The sequence below is a fragment of the Alosa sapidissima genome, chromosome 11, assembly GCF_018492685.1.
Source record: "Alosa sapidissima isolate fAloSap1 chromosome 11, fAloSap1.pri, whole genome shotgun sequence".
Lineage (NCBI taxonomy): Eukaryota > Metazoa > Chordata > Actinopteri > Clupeiformes > Clupeidae > Alosa > Alosa sapidissima.
In genome coordinates, this window is record NC_055967.1 from 30,659,455 (window position 1) to 30,675,465 (window position 16,011).

General features: G+C 45.8%; 1 protein-coding gene across 1 annotated transcript in view; it reads right to left on the reverse strand.

Moving 5' to 3' along the window:
* Positions 1-16,011, reverse strand: part of pdhx (pyruvate dehydrogenase complex component X) — a 51,997-nt gene that overhangs the window by 17,980 nt on the left and 18,006 nt on the right. Inside the window, exons 4-5 of the mRNA XM_042110581.1 lie at positions 8,741-8,937; positions 7,220-7,318 (exon numbers count right to left, since the gene is read on the reverse strand). Coding sequence (XP_041966515.1) covers positions 7,220-7,318; positions 8,741-8,937 — 296 coding nt within the window. The remainder of the gene's footprint in view (positions 1-7,219; positions 7,319-8,740; positions 8,938-16,011) is intronic.

The window sequence follows — 16,011 nt, forward strand, 5'->3', positions numbered from 1 at the left end:
AACTGTCTCTCTGACACTGTGATCAGCAGCACCGGAGTGCCACAGGGAACTGTGCTCTCTCCAGTCCTGTTCACCCTGTACACATCTGACTTCTGCTACAACACAGAGTCATGCCACATGCAGAAGTTCTCCGACGATACTGCAATTGTGGGGTGTATCAGGGACGAGCAAGAGGAGGAGTACAGGAGCCTGGTGGAGAACTTTGTGCAATGGTGCAAACTCAATCACCTTCAACTCAACACTTCAAAGACCAAGGAGATGGTGGTGGATTTCCGCAGGTCTAAGCCCGCTCTGCTACCAGTCTCCATTGATGGGGACAATGTGGAGGTGGTAAGCGCCTACAAGTATCTGGGTCTCCACATGGACAATAAACTGGACTGGTCAGCCAACACTGACGCACTCTACAAGAAAGGGCAGAGCAGGCTGTACTTCCTGAGGAGGCTGCGGTCCTTCAATGTGTGCAGCAAGCTCCTCAGGATGTTCTACCAGTCTGTTGTGGCCAGCGTCCTCTTCTATGCAGTGGTATGCTGGGGAGGAAGCACAAAGAAGAAGGATGCTGGGCGACTTGACAGGCTGGTAAGGAAGGCTGGCTCTGTAGTGGGAGCTGAACTGGAGTGCATCACTTCAATATCTGACAAAAGGACCCTGAACAAACTGATCAACATCTTGGACAATGAATGCCATCCACTCTACAGCACTATTAAAAAGCAAAAGAGCTTGATCAGCTGGAGACTTCGCTCACTGCCAATGCACAACTGAAAGGCTGAGGAAGTCATTTGTCCCCAGGGCCATTGAACTGTTCAATGCTTCACTAAAGGGAAGAGGAGAGATAGACTTCTCTGCTTAGTCTGTCTGCCTCTCCACCCTCTCCATGTTTGAGTACTGACTGCCCACTATTGCTTTACTACTGTTTTACTAATGTCCACAGCCTAATGTTTTTACTACTGTTTTCCTGCTACACTGTTTTTCATGCTATATTAGCACACATGATCAATGGCTTCTGCTACAAAACTGAATGGCTGTAACCCTATTACCTCAACCTGTTCTTGCACTGACATAGTTTTTTATATTACCTTGTCTACATTATATTTTACTCTCCGATTTGTCCATATTATTTATGCTGGTCTCTAGACCTTATTATTGCACTGTTGGACTACTTTTTGCACCTTCACCATGACACTCACTCTCTTAAGCACCTCACCATGCACACAGAACTACAGGCCCTGTCACTACAAGCGTCTCATGCTTGGTCACCCTCAAGCACACTGGATTTTTTACATTTATTTATATAGTGTATTTAGTTTTGTTAGTTTTTCTTATCTCCTACTGTCTCTATTGTACAGTAGAGTTTGGTTATATGTTTATACTTATATTTACCATTTGTGCTGTAAGTGCATGTTGTGTGTGATGTCTGTATGCTACTGAGACCCCCCTGAATTTCCCCTCGGGATCAATAAAGAAAGAAAGTAAGTAAGTAAGTAAGTAAGTAAGTAAGTAAGTAAGTAAGTAAGTAAGAGTAAGTAAGTAAGTAAGTAAGTAAGTAAGTAAGTAAGTAAGTAAGAGTAAGTAAGTAAGTAAGTAAGTAAGTAAGTAAGTAAGTAAGTAAGAGTAAGTAAGTAAGTAAGTAAGTAAGTAAGTAAGTAAGTAAGAGTAAGTAAGTAAGTAAGTAAGTAAGTAAGTAAGTAAGTATGTAAGTATGTATGTATGTATGTATGTATGTATGTATGTATGTATGTATGTATGTATGTATGTATGTATCTATCTATCTATCTCTCTCTCACTCACAGACATACTGTACACACACACACACACAGAGCTATGCTGACACACTCACATATGTAGGACACTCACAATCACAAATGCACACAGACACACACACACACACACACACACACACAGAAAGTGTGCAGGAGGATGAATTGGCCTCCCCTTCAGCGCTGTTACTCATGTGGGTGGCGGCAGTGAGACAGGCCTGAAGTTGCCTGAGTCAAGGTGCAGATCTCAACTCTGCCACCATACATTAGTCATCAAATAAACATCACCATCATCAAATCACCAGCACAGGCCCCGCCCGCACGCACGCACGCACGCACACACACACACACACACACACACACACACACACACAGAGAGCACCTCTGCAAGGTTCTCACAGATTTCCTGAGTCACGAGGTATGACTCGTAATGAGGCGAGTCCCAAAACATAGCACTCCCCAGACCACACCCAGGAGTAGCGGATTTGTACGCCGTCTGATGTGGCCGTGCTTCCACAGGCGTGACTGCACTCAGCATGCCCACACACACACACACACACACACACACACACACACACACACACACACACACACACACACACACACACACTTTTAAAGCCCTTTGTGGAAGAAGTGAGAAAGAATGTGATGGTTGTGTGTATGTGTGTGTGATTATGTGAAGTGTGTATTTGGGTGTGTAGATGGTGTGTGTGTGTGTGCATTATGTATATGAGTGCGTGAGGAGCAGCACAGGTTCCAGGTGTGACAGTACTGTTGTCTGGTCCCAGGTAACTGCTCAGAACCTCAGCGCCTCTGAAGATGCACATTACGGTAAATAAATAAATAAATAAATAAATAAAAAAATAAAAAAAACGCAGACAGCCAAATCCTCAGCCCCAGCACTCTGTGTTGCACAGCCTGACTCTCTCTCCATCCTTCTCTCTCTCTCTCCCTTTCTTTCTTTCTTCCTCCCTCCATACTCTCAGAGTCGATGGGAAGATAGTTGTGATGAAGGTCTCAGAGCCACACATTAGTATAGTATAGTATAGTATAGTATAGTATAGTATATATACTCTTTTGATAAATTTGGTCTCTGCATTTAACCCAATAATGAATTAGTGAAACACACTGCACACAGTGTACACACAGTGAGGTGAAGCACACACTAATCCCGGCGCAGTGAGCTGCCTGCTTTAACGGCGGCGCTCGGGGAGCAGTGAGGGGTTAGGTGCCTTGCTCAAGGGCACTTCAGCCGCGGCCCACTGGTCGGGGCTCGAACCGCCAACCCTGCGGTTACAAGTCCAGAGTGCTAACCAGTGGGCCACGGCTGCCCATTACAGTCAGTTTCAGAAAACAGACAGCCTTCGGCCCAGAAAGTCATGTGGAGACCTGTGCGTGTGTGTGTGTCATTGTGTGATGGAGAGAGATACAAGGAGAAAGTGTGTGTGTGTGGGTGTAATGCGTGTGGTCTGTCTATTTGACTAAGTTGGAAAATGGGCGTATAGTTCCTACAAGAGTAAACACGTGTGTGGGGTTACCCTGAGTGAAATACAACACTAATCACAATATGCGTGTGCGTGTGTGTGTGTGTGTGTGTGTGTATGACCCTGTAAGTCAATATAATAGGCATTAAATATGAGGGACCAATGAGGGGATGACAAAATATATGAATGTGTAAAACTGTATGTATGTGTATATGTATGTGTATGTGTATGTGTATGTATGTGTGTGTGTGTGTGTGTGTGTGAGTGAGAGTTAGATGGATAGTGGATTGATTCAAAGCTAATCGGCACATAATACACCTCTCAAGACAGTGTGTGTGTATGTGCATGTGTGTGTGTATGGGGGGGTGGGGTGGTGGTGGGTACAGACACATTCCGGTCATTGTTACTGGACACACTGGTGTTTGGTGTTTGTCAAGGTCAAACAACACAGAGAGAAAGAAAAAAGAAAAAAGAAAACTAATCTGTTCCCTCCTGCTCCTCTCTTGGGTTGGCACTTCTCGAACGCCCGCCAGTGTTCATTCCCCACCCAGACTAATTTGGGCAAGCTCAATTTCCACAGAGACGGAACCCCTGGTCCACTCCCCCAGTTCAGAGAATTCAGATGATTTCAACAGAAAAGAGGAAGTGTCGTCTATGCCCCTGCCCTTCCAATTCAGTGCATTCACACTGGCAATAGGAAGTGGTAAGAAGTCATAAGTGATGTACAAGGATACAAGGAAGTTTATAGTCACATGCATATAGTTACTGAAAGTAAGAAATGCAGTGAAATTATGTCTGGTGTCAGCCTATTTGTGCATTTATGGGGGGGGGGGGGGGGGTTAGTAGATTAAGTGGCAAGGGCTGCATAAGAAAGGTGTGGGAGGATTGGGATTTTTTTTTTTGGGGGGGGGGGGGGGGGCACCAACAAGGAGGGTTGTTGCCATGGCTGCATTCGGATGCCTTTTTGGTTGCTCCGCCTGATTTGTGCTTATGTAATCACTTGTGTAGCTCTAGTGTAGATCACTAATAGTCAAGGATTTAGACCCATCTAAAGCAAGAAGCAAGCGTGTCTCAGGTTTCCACTACCTGAGGAACCAGCCACACAGATAAATGTAAGTGTTATTACTGGGGCGGCGGTGGCTCAGGAGGTAGAGGAGTCGTCCAGCAACTGGAACGTTGCCGGTTCAAGCCCAACTCCTCCTGACCCTGTAGAAGTGTGACCCCCTGTAACTGGGGCGGTGGTAGTGTAGTGGTTAAGGAGCTGGGCTAGCGTGCAGTAGCCTGAAAGTTGTCGGTTCAATTCCCGGCTTCCACCGTTGTGCCCTTAAGCAAGGCACTTAACCCCAATGCTCCCGATGAGCAGATTGGCGCCTTGCATGGGAGCCTCCGCCATCGGTGTGTGAATTGGTGAATGTGAGGCATGACATTGTAAAGCTCTTTGCTATAAGTAGAACATTTACTGAGCATCTGATCACATCTCTGCCTACACCCACCCATTTCAACCCACCACCACACACAAATTAATTGCTCAAAGTCCCTTCACACATCAGTCATCTGCATAACGTCCCAGAGTAAATGAAATCCATCCTCTCTCATTAAGAGAAATGACTTTCAGTGAAGAACATTTTAATTAAGTGGTTTAGGGACAAACTTGGGTAAGTTAACTCACAGAATATGGTAAGTTACCTAATAGGAGAGCTTATTGACTTTGTTTAATTAGGAGAATGAAGCCATAGTGCTGTTCTATTAGGAGGTTTTATCATTTCCTCTGGGGTAACTGACCCAGGCAGATGTGTCACTAAACCACCAAGTTGAAATACATCCAACCTGGTGCCAACATGGGAGCCACTGTGGTGCACTAATGCAGCTAATCGCACATGGGTGACCAATAGCAGAATTATAGCATAAGATGAATGAAGCCACAGTGCTGTTCGATTAGGAGGTTTATAACTTCCTCTGGGGTAACTTACCCAGGTTTGCCACTAAACCACCGAGTTGGAATACATCCCTGTGCCAAGTAAGTCACCAGCATGAACCCACATATCCCACAGTCTAAGAGGAAACTGCAGTGGTGGCAAGATCAGTGAATGTTTTATGCACATTTTTACATGTCACAACAGAAGCACAACAAAGCTCCTAATGAATTATTACCTCTGCCAAGGATGTTATGTTTTTGCGGTCATCTGTCTGTTTGCTTGTCAAAGCAATTACACCAAACATTTCCAAGCCAATTTTCATAAGATTCAATCCCATCAAAAAATGGGACCCACACCATATTTTTTACTTTTGCCAACACTTGGTGATTTGGCCTTGACAGGTCTACACTTACAGAGTGCCCTTCTAGTCACATCTTAGCTGCCCTAGCTGCTAGCTCTCCCGCGCTACGTCAGTGACCAGCATGAACCCACATCTACAACAGTCACCTCAAGCTCCTATGACTGTCAGCACACAAAGAAAATGGCTCTTTCTCTCAGGACATCACCAGCGTCCACTCATAGACCTCATGGAAAATTACCAACGCTGAAAAAAAAGAAAAATAGAAAAAAAAAAAAGAAAAAAAAAAAAGGCCCGATCCAGTTTACACTAATACACTAATTTCCCAACATAATCTCTTTTCTCTCCAGCCTGGGGGTGTAGGCTGTAATGGGATTTAACTGCAGTGCGTGTGTCCCTGCTTATAGTCTAAATGGTTCTCAAAGACGCTAATATGGTGGTGAGCCTAAATGATTTTCATGGAACTGATTAGCAATTGGGTGTGATGAATTAATGAACATATTACTCTGATTAGATTCAAATTGTTACCCTACTGATGCCCTTCTTTAGGCATTAACATTAACAGATACACACACACACACACACACACACACACAAAATGAGATATTTGGTAGTGTATTGTTAACCATTAGTCATTTATCTCTTTACAACACTTCTCCTTATTGTGCTGGAACATCCATGATCTCATACTTGGGTCATGTGTGCCGAGTCAAGTGGTATACACCAAGGGGACACAAAATCAACACCTCAGCCTTATTGCCCACCAGTCAGAGCTGAGATACGTTCAGACATACTACACAGAGCAAGCAGAGAGGAGATGCATCAGCACACAGCTTCAGGATATGACTTCAAACACAACAGGAAGTAAAGATTTGCAGCTCTTGTTGCTGCGTCTCTCTCTCTCACACACGTCGTTCAAGAAGAACAGCGGCTGAAAAGAGCTGCACACAGAGGACACCCTGCTTCATAAACAAGCTTTCCTCCTGTCTCCTCCTTCTGGTTCCTCAACACACACACAGACATACTAGTCCATCCACTGTTTCCCTCTACCACCCATACAACACACACACACACACAGAATGAGAGAAAGAGAAAGAGAGAGAGAGAGAGAGACAATGAACTAAGGACATACACTGACATGTTCATCTTTTTGACATGCAAACAGTTACATCACCCTTTTATCATCACACTATCAGTTCCGTCCTATATACACACAGTCACATGGTTTTAGTTTCTATGGACACAGCAGACTTGGGAGACAAGGTAGTCATGGCGACGCAGCCCCCTAATGAGATTTCCCAGCAGGCTGTGGGGTACCAAGAGCGTTCCATCAGGGCCCTGTCAGCCATCACAGGCCAATGAAAAGCTGTGAAGGACTACACTCCGCTCCCCACCACCACCTACTGGTGTGAACACGCAGCGCTAACAGGGTTAATATTCTCTCTCTCTCTCTCTCTCTCTCTCACACACACACACACACACACACACACACACACACACACACACACCGTCTGTCTGTCTGTCTTCATGTACGTGACTGCATTCTCTTTCTCGTTTCTAATTTTAGCTCCCAATATAAACTACCAGCACAGATGTCTGTCCTTCTGAAGAGTCTTTTCACTTCATATTATGAACACTCCACACCGCATTAACTTGGCACATAAAAAAATTCTCATTCAATGAGACACACACACAAAATATACTCACTCTTTAGTAATGAGGCCTCGAATTCCAGTGGGCGTGGCCAGTTTAGGGTCAAGGCCGTGTGTGTCCAAGATGTGTCTCGCAGCAGGACTCAATCGCAGCCTAAGGAAAACACACACACAGACACACAAACACACAGACGCAAACACACATGCGCACACACACACACACACACACACACACAAGACGCAAACACACACACACATACAAACAAACACACACAGACAGTGAGTGAATGTTAAGAGACGCCTTGGGAGGTCATGATCTCAGCATTGAAGCTTGTCCCCATAAACGAGCTCTGGCACTTGATCGGTGGGGGTAATAGTGTAACCTTTAAGCCTTTCATTACGGCCAACAGCTCAATAAGGCCGATGGAGTCGCCGCTGAGCCACCTCAGGTCACCAGCGCTGCAGCACAGAGCGGGGGGCTACTGAGGACAGGAGGGCCTGCCATTGCAAACTCACCGACCAACGTTTCACGTATGTGTACAAAACAATGCTAATTATTACAGTCACCACTAGGGAGGCAATTCTTTCGGGTGCTGTTTGTTTGTCTTTAAATTCTACCTGTTTGTCAGCAAGACTACAAAAAAAAACAAAAAAACAACAACGACAACAAAAACAACAATACAAATGTTCATGAAACCTGGTGAAGGTGTGTAGCATGGGTCAAGAAAAAGCTCATCACTGGATCCGAATCACAGGACTGATCCACAATGTTTCGCTAAGGCTGTGTGATTTGGCCTTGGTAGACATCTGTGCTCGCAGAGTGCCTTTCTAATTACTTCTGCTTTTCAGTGCAAACAGGACCATGCTTAGGATGTGGGTTTGGATTTGAAAAGCAACAAAAGCAACACAGTAGAAGTGTACACAAACACAAACATTTGTCAGCGTCATGGCAACCGTGCGTCATTGTTTCTGTACACACTACAAAGCGAATCTGTGGGCAGAAGTGCTAAACGGAGAAATTATTTTGCGTAATGCTATTTACATGCCTCAAGATCTAAGGAAATGCAAATAATCAAATGGTAATGTCTCAGGGAGAGATTAGTCCACCCTAAGAGAAAAGAACCGCCACACTGGAGAGAAGGGTTTCCTGCTTGTTCAAAACACAGATCATACTGACACACTTTTTGCATCAGTGCCTTCCTGAGCTAGTTTCAGTGATAAGGAACCATGTGAGTGGGTCTGCATGTGTGTGCTTTAGGGTATCGGGTGGTGGAGCTGTGAGCTGTGGCTGGAGACTCGGCAGAGCACCTCAGCACCTAATGTGCTTGTTTTGTTTGGATGGGCAAAGGGAACGTCTCTCCCGGTGTGTGTGTGTCTCTATTGATGTATTTATGTGTGTGTGTGTGTGTGTGTGTGTGTGTGTGTGTGTGTGTGTGTGATGTTGATGGGGGCTCAGGATCCTGTGGCCTACCTGACTCAGCAGTGAGCAGAGAGTCCCAGGCTAAAGCTAGCAGGTGTGTGTGTGTGTGTGTGTGTGTGTGTGTGTGTGTAGGACAGGGTAGGGTAGGGTACTCACGGTCCAGTGGTGGCTGGGCGAGGGGGTGGAGGCGGAGCTTGCGCTGGCGGAGGGGCGGCGGCTGGAGTGGGTGTGGGCAGAGCTGCAGCAGCTATAGGTTCTGGGGGTGGGATTTCCACTTTCTTCCAGTCCTCTCCTTCCTCCACCATCAGAGCGATGAGCGTCCCCAGACGCACACTACGGCTGCCCTCTTCCATCTGAACACACACACACACACACACACAGGCAGGGAGAACATCAGTGTGTGGCAGTGGTATCTGTTAATGTAGTTCTCTCGTTGCATGCAGCATGTGGAAGAGCCATTGCCGTACGCACCATTGAGGTCCAGACCTCAGTGTTATTTTCCCCCATGGTGTAGAAAAATGTTGGGTAAGTAGTTGCTTAAAAAACGCTACTTCAGAACAGTGAAGAGCCTGTACAATGTTAAAAGGACTCTCATCTTACCACCAGTGTCTTTCCATAAAGACAATCGGCTAATGAGCAGAGGGTTACTAAACTAATGCAGGACTTATTTTGTATTATTTGGTTTAACATTTTTCAAATTTGTGGATAGGTCAGATTGACCTTGTTAACTGGGACAAACCCAGCCAAACCAACTGAAAGCACAGATTTTCAAAAGTTGCAAAATTTAAAAGCCTACTAAAAGTCAAAAGCATTTAGATAATGAAAAAAAGCCACTGCAGCCTGAAGCCAATTCAATTCAATTCAATGCAAAGAAACAACTTCTTCTCAATACCTGCCATTCAAAGCACTTTAGCTGACTCCCAAATTATCCAGCCATCTCAGATCGTTACTTAGGCCTACTCTCAATAGCATTCTGTTTACTAACAATCACAACATAACATGTTTCCTTTTCATGTTCCTGTACTTGGACAATGATAGTTATAAAATCACCACTTGATGGCCTTCACAAAAGCAACCCCGAGGCTACAGCCAACCCCCTCCACCCCCCCCTACTCAATATCCACTAACGAACAATGTCCATGGCGGGTTTGGGACCTGAGTATTTTCAAAACTCTGCGTATGGTCAAGGGAAGACCTTATGACAGTGGTGGGCTTCAGTCAATGAGAAAGAATGAGAGAGCTGGAACAAGGGAGATGGGGGTGGCAACTGATGTGGAGGAAGAGGAGAATGAGGATGAGGATGATGAATGGCACGGAAAGAAAGGGAGACACTGCTTCACTCTAGCTGTAAGTCTTCCTTCACTAGGTGGCCTTCACACCAACTCACTTGGCCACCCTCAATAGAACATAGAGAGGAGGAAGGAGGGGGTGATGGTGGGGGCTAGGAAGGGTGTGTGTGTGTGTGTGTGTGTGTGTGTGTGGGGGGGGGGGGGGGGGGGGGGGGGGGGGGGGTAGTGGGTATGGCAGGTCATTTCTTTAAGTTAGGACCAGGGACCAAAGCCAGCTTTTCATCAACATAGTCCCTGTTCTGTCTGTGTTCCTGCCTCTCTTCCTCCATCCACCTCCCTCTCTCTTTTTCCCTCCTTCCTCTCTCTATCTCTCTATCAGAAGCCTTGTTCATCCCGAAAGCATAGATCATACAGCTCACAGAGGAAGAGGTGTTACTATGGAAATGAGTTGTTAGTGGCACATAAGTGGCTTAAAAAAAAGAAGAAGAAGCTAAAACTACCCCACCCCCACATGTTAGCAAATGCACTCACTCAGCACATACATGCAACATATGGAAAAAAAAGTGTGGTTGTGCAACCCTGTGTTCTATAAGGGACATCCTGTGGTGACAATCCGACCCAGAGAGGCCTTGCGGTCATGCAACAAGAGGGGAGGACATGGAACCAAAGTATCTGGAGATGAGACCATGGACAAACCAAGACACACACACACTCTTAAACAAATGTGTTGAAAACAACACAAACTTTGTTCTCCCTATCTGGACACAGAGATGTGTTAAAAAACATTGCAAGTTGTGTTATTTTCAACACATTTGTTTTCAGAGTACATAATCCTATAAGGTCCATCTGAGCAGACAGAATGACCACCTTCACAAATACGATTACATACACACCCTAAGATAGAAATAAAGCCGCAATGCCATATGTAAACACATGTTCACCTGGATGTAGCCACAGATAAACATACACTCCCCTGACGGTCACTATAATTAGCTGCACACACACACACATAACATACACTCCCCTGACGGTCACTATAATTAGCTGCACACACACACACATATACATATACACACACACACACACACACACACACACACGAGGAGGGGTATTTGCTTCAAGCTTCTTTGCCATCCTGGGATCATATGAAATTTAAACACTTACACTAACAACATTTAGACTTTTAGATGATCTAGCACATGCCTTTACTAAACTAAACTAAAGTACACATATACTTAACAAGTATGTGTGAGTGTGATCCGAGAGACATAAGAGAGGCTACACTGATCCAAGTAGGAGTTGGAGTCTCCGAGGAAATGGTCCCTTGAGGAGGCCTTGACGGTGCTGAGGCTAACACACACACACACACACACACACACACACAGCTGCTGTAGCTGATGCAGCTCCCTGGAGGAACAAAGCACCTGGGTGCGCACGCACACACACACACACACACACACACACACACTAACAAGTCCATTCAAACAGAATAACGGGTACAAATACCAACTTGCACACACAGAGTATATGCTCTGAAAATATGCTCACACACACAAACACACACCCAATCTTGACAACACAGTAAGAAGGAGGGGGTGGGGCTACTTGTTACTAGGCAGGACAGCGAAGCTTCAAGGGATGATGGCTTTCTAGTGAGGAGCATGAGCAAATACTGGAACATCAGCCTCTATAGTGTGTGTGTGTGTGTGAGTCAGGGAGTGAGTGAGTGGGAGAGAGGGAGAGAGAGAGAGAGAGAGAGAGAGAGAGAGAGAGAGAGAGAGAGAGAGAGAGAGAGAGAGAGAGAGAGAGAGAGAGAGAGAGAGAGGAGAGAGAGAGAGAGAATAATTGGCTGGTAGTGGGCATCTGTGAGAGCAGGAGACATTTAGAAGGAAGTGAAGAGGAAAGCCTCCTTTACATGAACTCAACCAACAAACAGGATGTGTGTGTGTGTGTGTGTGTGTGTGTGTGTGTGTGTGTGTGTGTGTGTGTGTGTGAGGGTATTTCAGATGTGCGGATCAGCTGGTGTGACACACACACACACACACACACACACACACACACACACGTGTTCTGCTCATGCCCCATCTGCATTGCAAAAGTACACATTTTCAAGCATGCGGTCATGGTCTGCTCCTCCTGGTCAGTCCGTCCGATCCCCTCTCTCACTCCGCTCCGCTCCGCTCCGCTCGGGGTTATTCTCGCCCCCCATAGCCCTCAGGCACCGAGACACTCAGCACCACGAGGACACAGTGCTCAGGTTTCACATACAGTCCTCCTCTCTTTAGACTGTGTCTGTGCGGTATGCCGTGACAGCAGTCACATACATGAAGACAGACAGACAGACAGACAGACAGACAGACAGACAGACAGACAGACACAGACAGACAGGCGGACAGATGGACAGACAGACAGACGGTGTGTGTGTGGTTGCTAAGATAGAGAGAAAGAGAGACGATGAGAGTGAGAGTGAGTGAGAGAGAGATGGCAGCGCATGCTTATGTGTGCTTTATTTCCCAAACCAGTGGTACCAGTAGAGCAGTGGTGCTTAGTCAGTACACACACACATGAATTCCAGCGAGAGCCTTCTCATAGCGAACTGAGTGTCTGGGCGATGCTTTCTGATGATGCCTGGTAGTAATCAGCGGCCCTCTCTATAGTCAAATCACACACACAGCGTGGTCCTGTGCCTCGGTGCGCTGCTGGTCTCGGCGCGGAGAGCGCTCCAAATCCCTCCCTCCGGGGGTTTTCATAAACACCAATTAGAGCCGTATTTATAGTGATTTAATAATGCAGCCCAGGAACGCAGCCAGACGCTGGCAGCCTGTCATTCACAGTCCTCAATAACGGACCCTCGCTCGCTCGCTTTCCACACACACACACACACAGCGCTGGGCTCTCCTCACACCCAATCTCCAATGACACTCCAGAGTTCGATACCGCCACCTAATGGCCACTTTAGTGTACTGCAGCAATCTGCTTTTGTAAGAGGTGGATATAAAATGTTTGTGATGTAATGCAGGCACCAATAATATATCACAGGCTGATGGGAGAGAAATGGGGTGGTGTGTATGTTGTATATGTCATCCAGCAACACAATGGAATAATTGATATCACCCCTTGGTGTCAATATTCATCGCCATTTAACACTATACCCTGTTAGTCAAAAACCGACACAGTGCAATAACAAGTGATCCTGCAATCCTGGTAATGTTCGAGACTTGATTCTCTGAATTATAAGTTTGAAGATATTATGCACATGGACACTTGAACTGAAGACAAAGGACTCAGAGACAATGGCAGACAGTAAAAGATGGCACAGAGGCCTAAGAAATGCATGCATGTGTGTGTGTGTGTGTGTGTGTGTGTGTGTGTGTGTGTGTGTGTGTGTGTGTGTGTGTGTATTATGATTGATGGGATATGCATACAAACTACGTGTTCATGAATGAGAGTGAGTCTCAGGCAACACAGAGACCAGATTTTGCAATATTGCAGTGCTGGAGGTGTGTGTGTGTGTGTGTGTGTGTGTGTTGGTTTGCAAGAGGGTTCCTCTACTGTACATTGCTGAGGGTGATTTGGGGTAAAGGGGGTGGGGGGGATGGGGAGAGGCAATGCTATGAATGCAGGATATTACCATATTTCTCCCCTTGCGCTCGATCTTACATGCCATTCCCCCTCTCTCCATCTCAGAGCCCTAAAGCTCCTCTGCCCTCCCACCATCAGCGGAGCCTGTTGCTGGGCATGCGAGCAGCTCACGGCCCCTGACGGATCCCGCTGCTCCTCCAGAGACTTGTGTGCGATTGATCACAGGTTACCAGAGCAGGAACTAGAGCTACAAGACAGACACACACTCAAGTGTTGCTAGGCAGATCACAGACCAATTAAGACCTTTACGCAAGGTACTGACAGAGAGAGTGGTGGTTGTTGTTGTTGTTTGTGTGTGTGTGTGTGTGTGTGTGTGTGTAAAAATATACTGCTAACTATTTACCAGGCCTTTGATCTCTGTGAGTACAGTATTAAACTCAATCCCTTTGGAATGAGCCCCTCGAGCCACCAAGGGTGTAGTTTTTAATTAACACCTATAAATAAATGATGAAAAGCACTGTGCACTGCAGTTATTATCTAAAACAGTCCAGGCATGCAGTGATGCAGCTCAGCCGGTGTGGTGGCGGTGGAACTGATTGTTCATCCCTCTCAAACAGACACAAAGACAGCTGCTAAAAACAAGTGTGTCCACATCTACACTGGCTTAGAGATGGCATACCGGTAATTAGATTAGATTAGATTGAACTTTATTGTAATTGTGCAGAGTACAAGTACAGAGACAACGAATGCGCTATAATATATAGAATAATATGCTCCTACTTGTGAGAGTGTGGACTTTATCATTCCCTTGGGTACATTTATTGGCCTGTCTCACATATTCAAGCACGTTTTCTTCACTTTGTTACCCGAGACGCTCATAGAAATGCATAAATCCTCAAACAAATCAATATACCGGTACTGTGTCTAACTGTACATTTGTAGCTGGTTTGCCTGTCCAAGTAAAACTAGAGTCTCTCATGACATCAAAGTGACCGTGAGTGAGTGGCTAACAAGCAGTCTGGACACTGTAAAATGGGAGTGATTTCCTTCTGTGTGTGTATGTGCAATAATGTGTATGTGTATGTGTCAGCATGTGCAAAATTGTGTGTGTGTGTGTGTGTGTGTGTGTGTGTGTGTGTGTGTGTGTGTGTGTTATGGACTAAGGAAAAACTGAATGAACCGTAACATATTACACGGTTGACAGGGTTGACATGCTTCTTCCCCATCAGATGTTATGCACATTGGGCTACACGGTCCTGTGTGTCCATTCATAGAAATGAACACAACACACACAAGCAATGCTACTCCCCAGGGACATTACTCGAGTCTGGTATACAAGTCTGCATAAAACGAGACAGATTATACACACACACACAAGAAAACAAACCCACACACAGAGAATGGCATTCACAATCACACTCATAAAAACATCCCCATTCAATACAGTAAACACACACGCACACACACACACACACACACCTCCATCCAGTGTCTGTCTCAATTAACATGTCCTAGTTTTTTCCATGCATGACTGTGGGCATGTCTTTGTGTTGCTCAGCTTCAGAATGATTTCATGGCACTAATCCAGAGCAGAGCATTTCCATCCAATTCAACACAACACAACACAACACAACACAACACAACACAACACAACACAACACAACACAACACAACACAACACAACACAACACAACCTTGGGTTAATCTTGTGTGTGGGTTCCCAGACACCCCATTCATACACCCCCCTTGTCATTCTTGAGAAATAGCCTCACATTCGCCTTGGAATTCAAATATCACTATTTTGCCTTCAACTGGCCCCCCATTCAAACCTCACCGGCTGCATTATGTGCATCAGTGTGTGTGTTTACAACAAAGTCCACAGGGGATGTCTTTAAGTGTGTGTGTGTGGGTTGGGCATCTGCTTCTACTCTTACTGAGCTTCCTAAAGACCAGAGGTCTTACACCACTGTACTACTATTCTACACCACCAGTAGTGATGCAATCTCTCTCTTGCAAGCGTGTGTACTAGTGCACACATGCACGCACGCACACACGCACGCACACACACACAAATGTCACATCTCACAACCCTCAAAAACACTGATTTATGTGAGCACATTTGCACACACATGAGAGGAACACACTAATGATGCCAAGTCCAAGGAGGTGTGTTTGTGTGTGTGAGCATGCGCGTTATCCATCTCCTACATCTCACACCCCATCCCCCCACTCCGTTGCCATGGAAACTCCCTCTGGCAGAAGCCAGTTGATTGGCAGAGGTGGAGTCGCCATGGCGATGCCCACTGGTCTGGCACCATTTCCCCCTGCTCTGTGTGTGTGTGTGTGTGCGTTTGTGTTTGTGTGTGTGTGTTTGTAAATACGAGAAAGTGACAGTACTTACACAAACACTTCAAAACGATATACAGGGAGTCCACCTCTCAGGTTTTCACTTTCTCACACACAAAACATATGCACTGGTATGCTAATGATAACACAACACAAAACAAACAAACACACACACACAGAATGAATGAATTCAGCATGCCTGACTGGTTA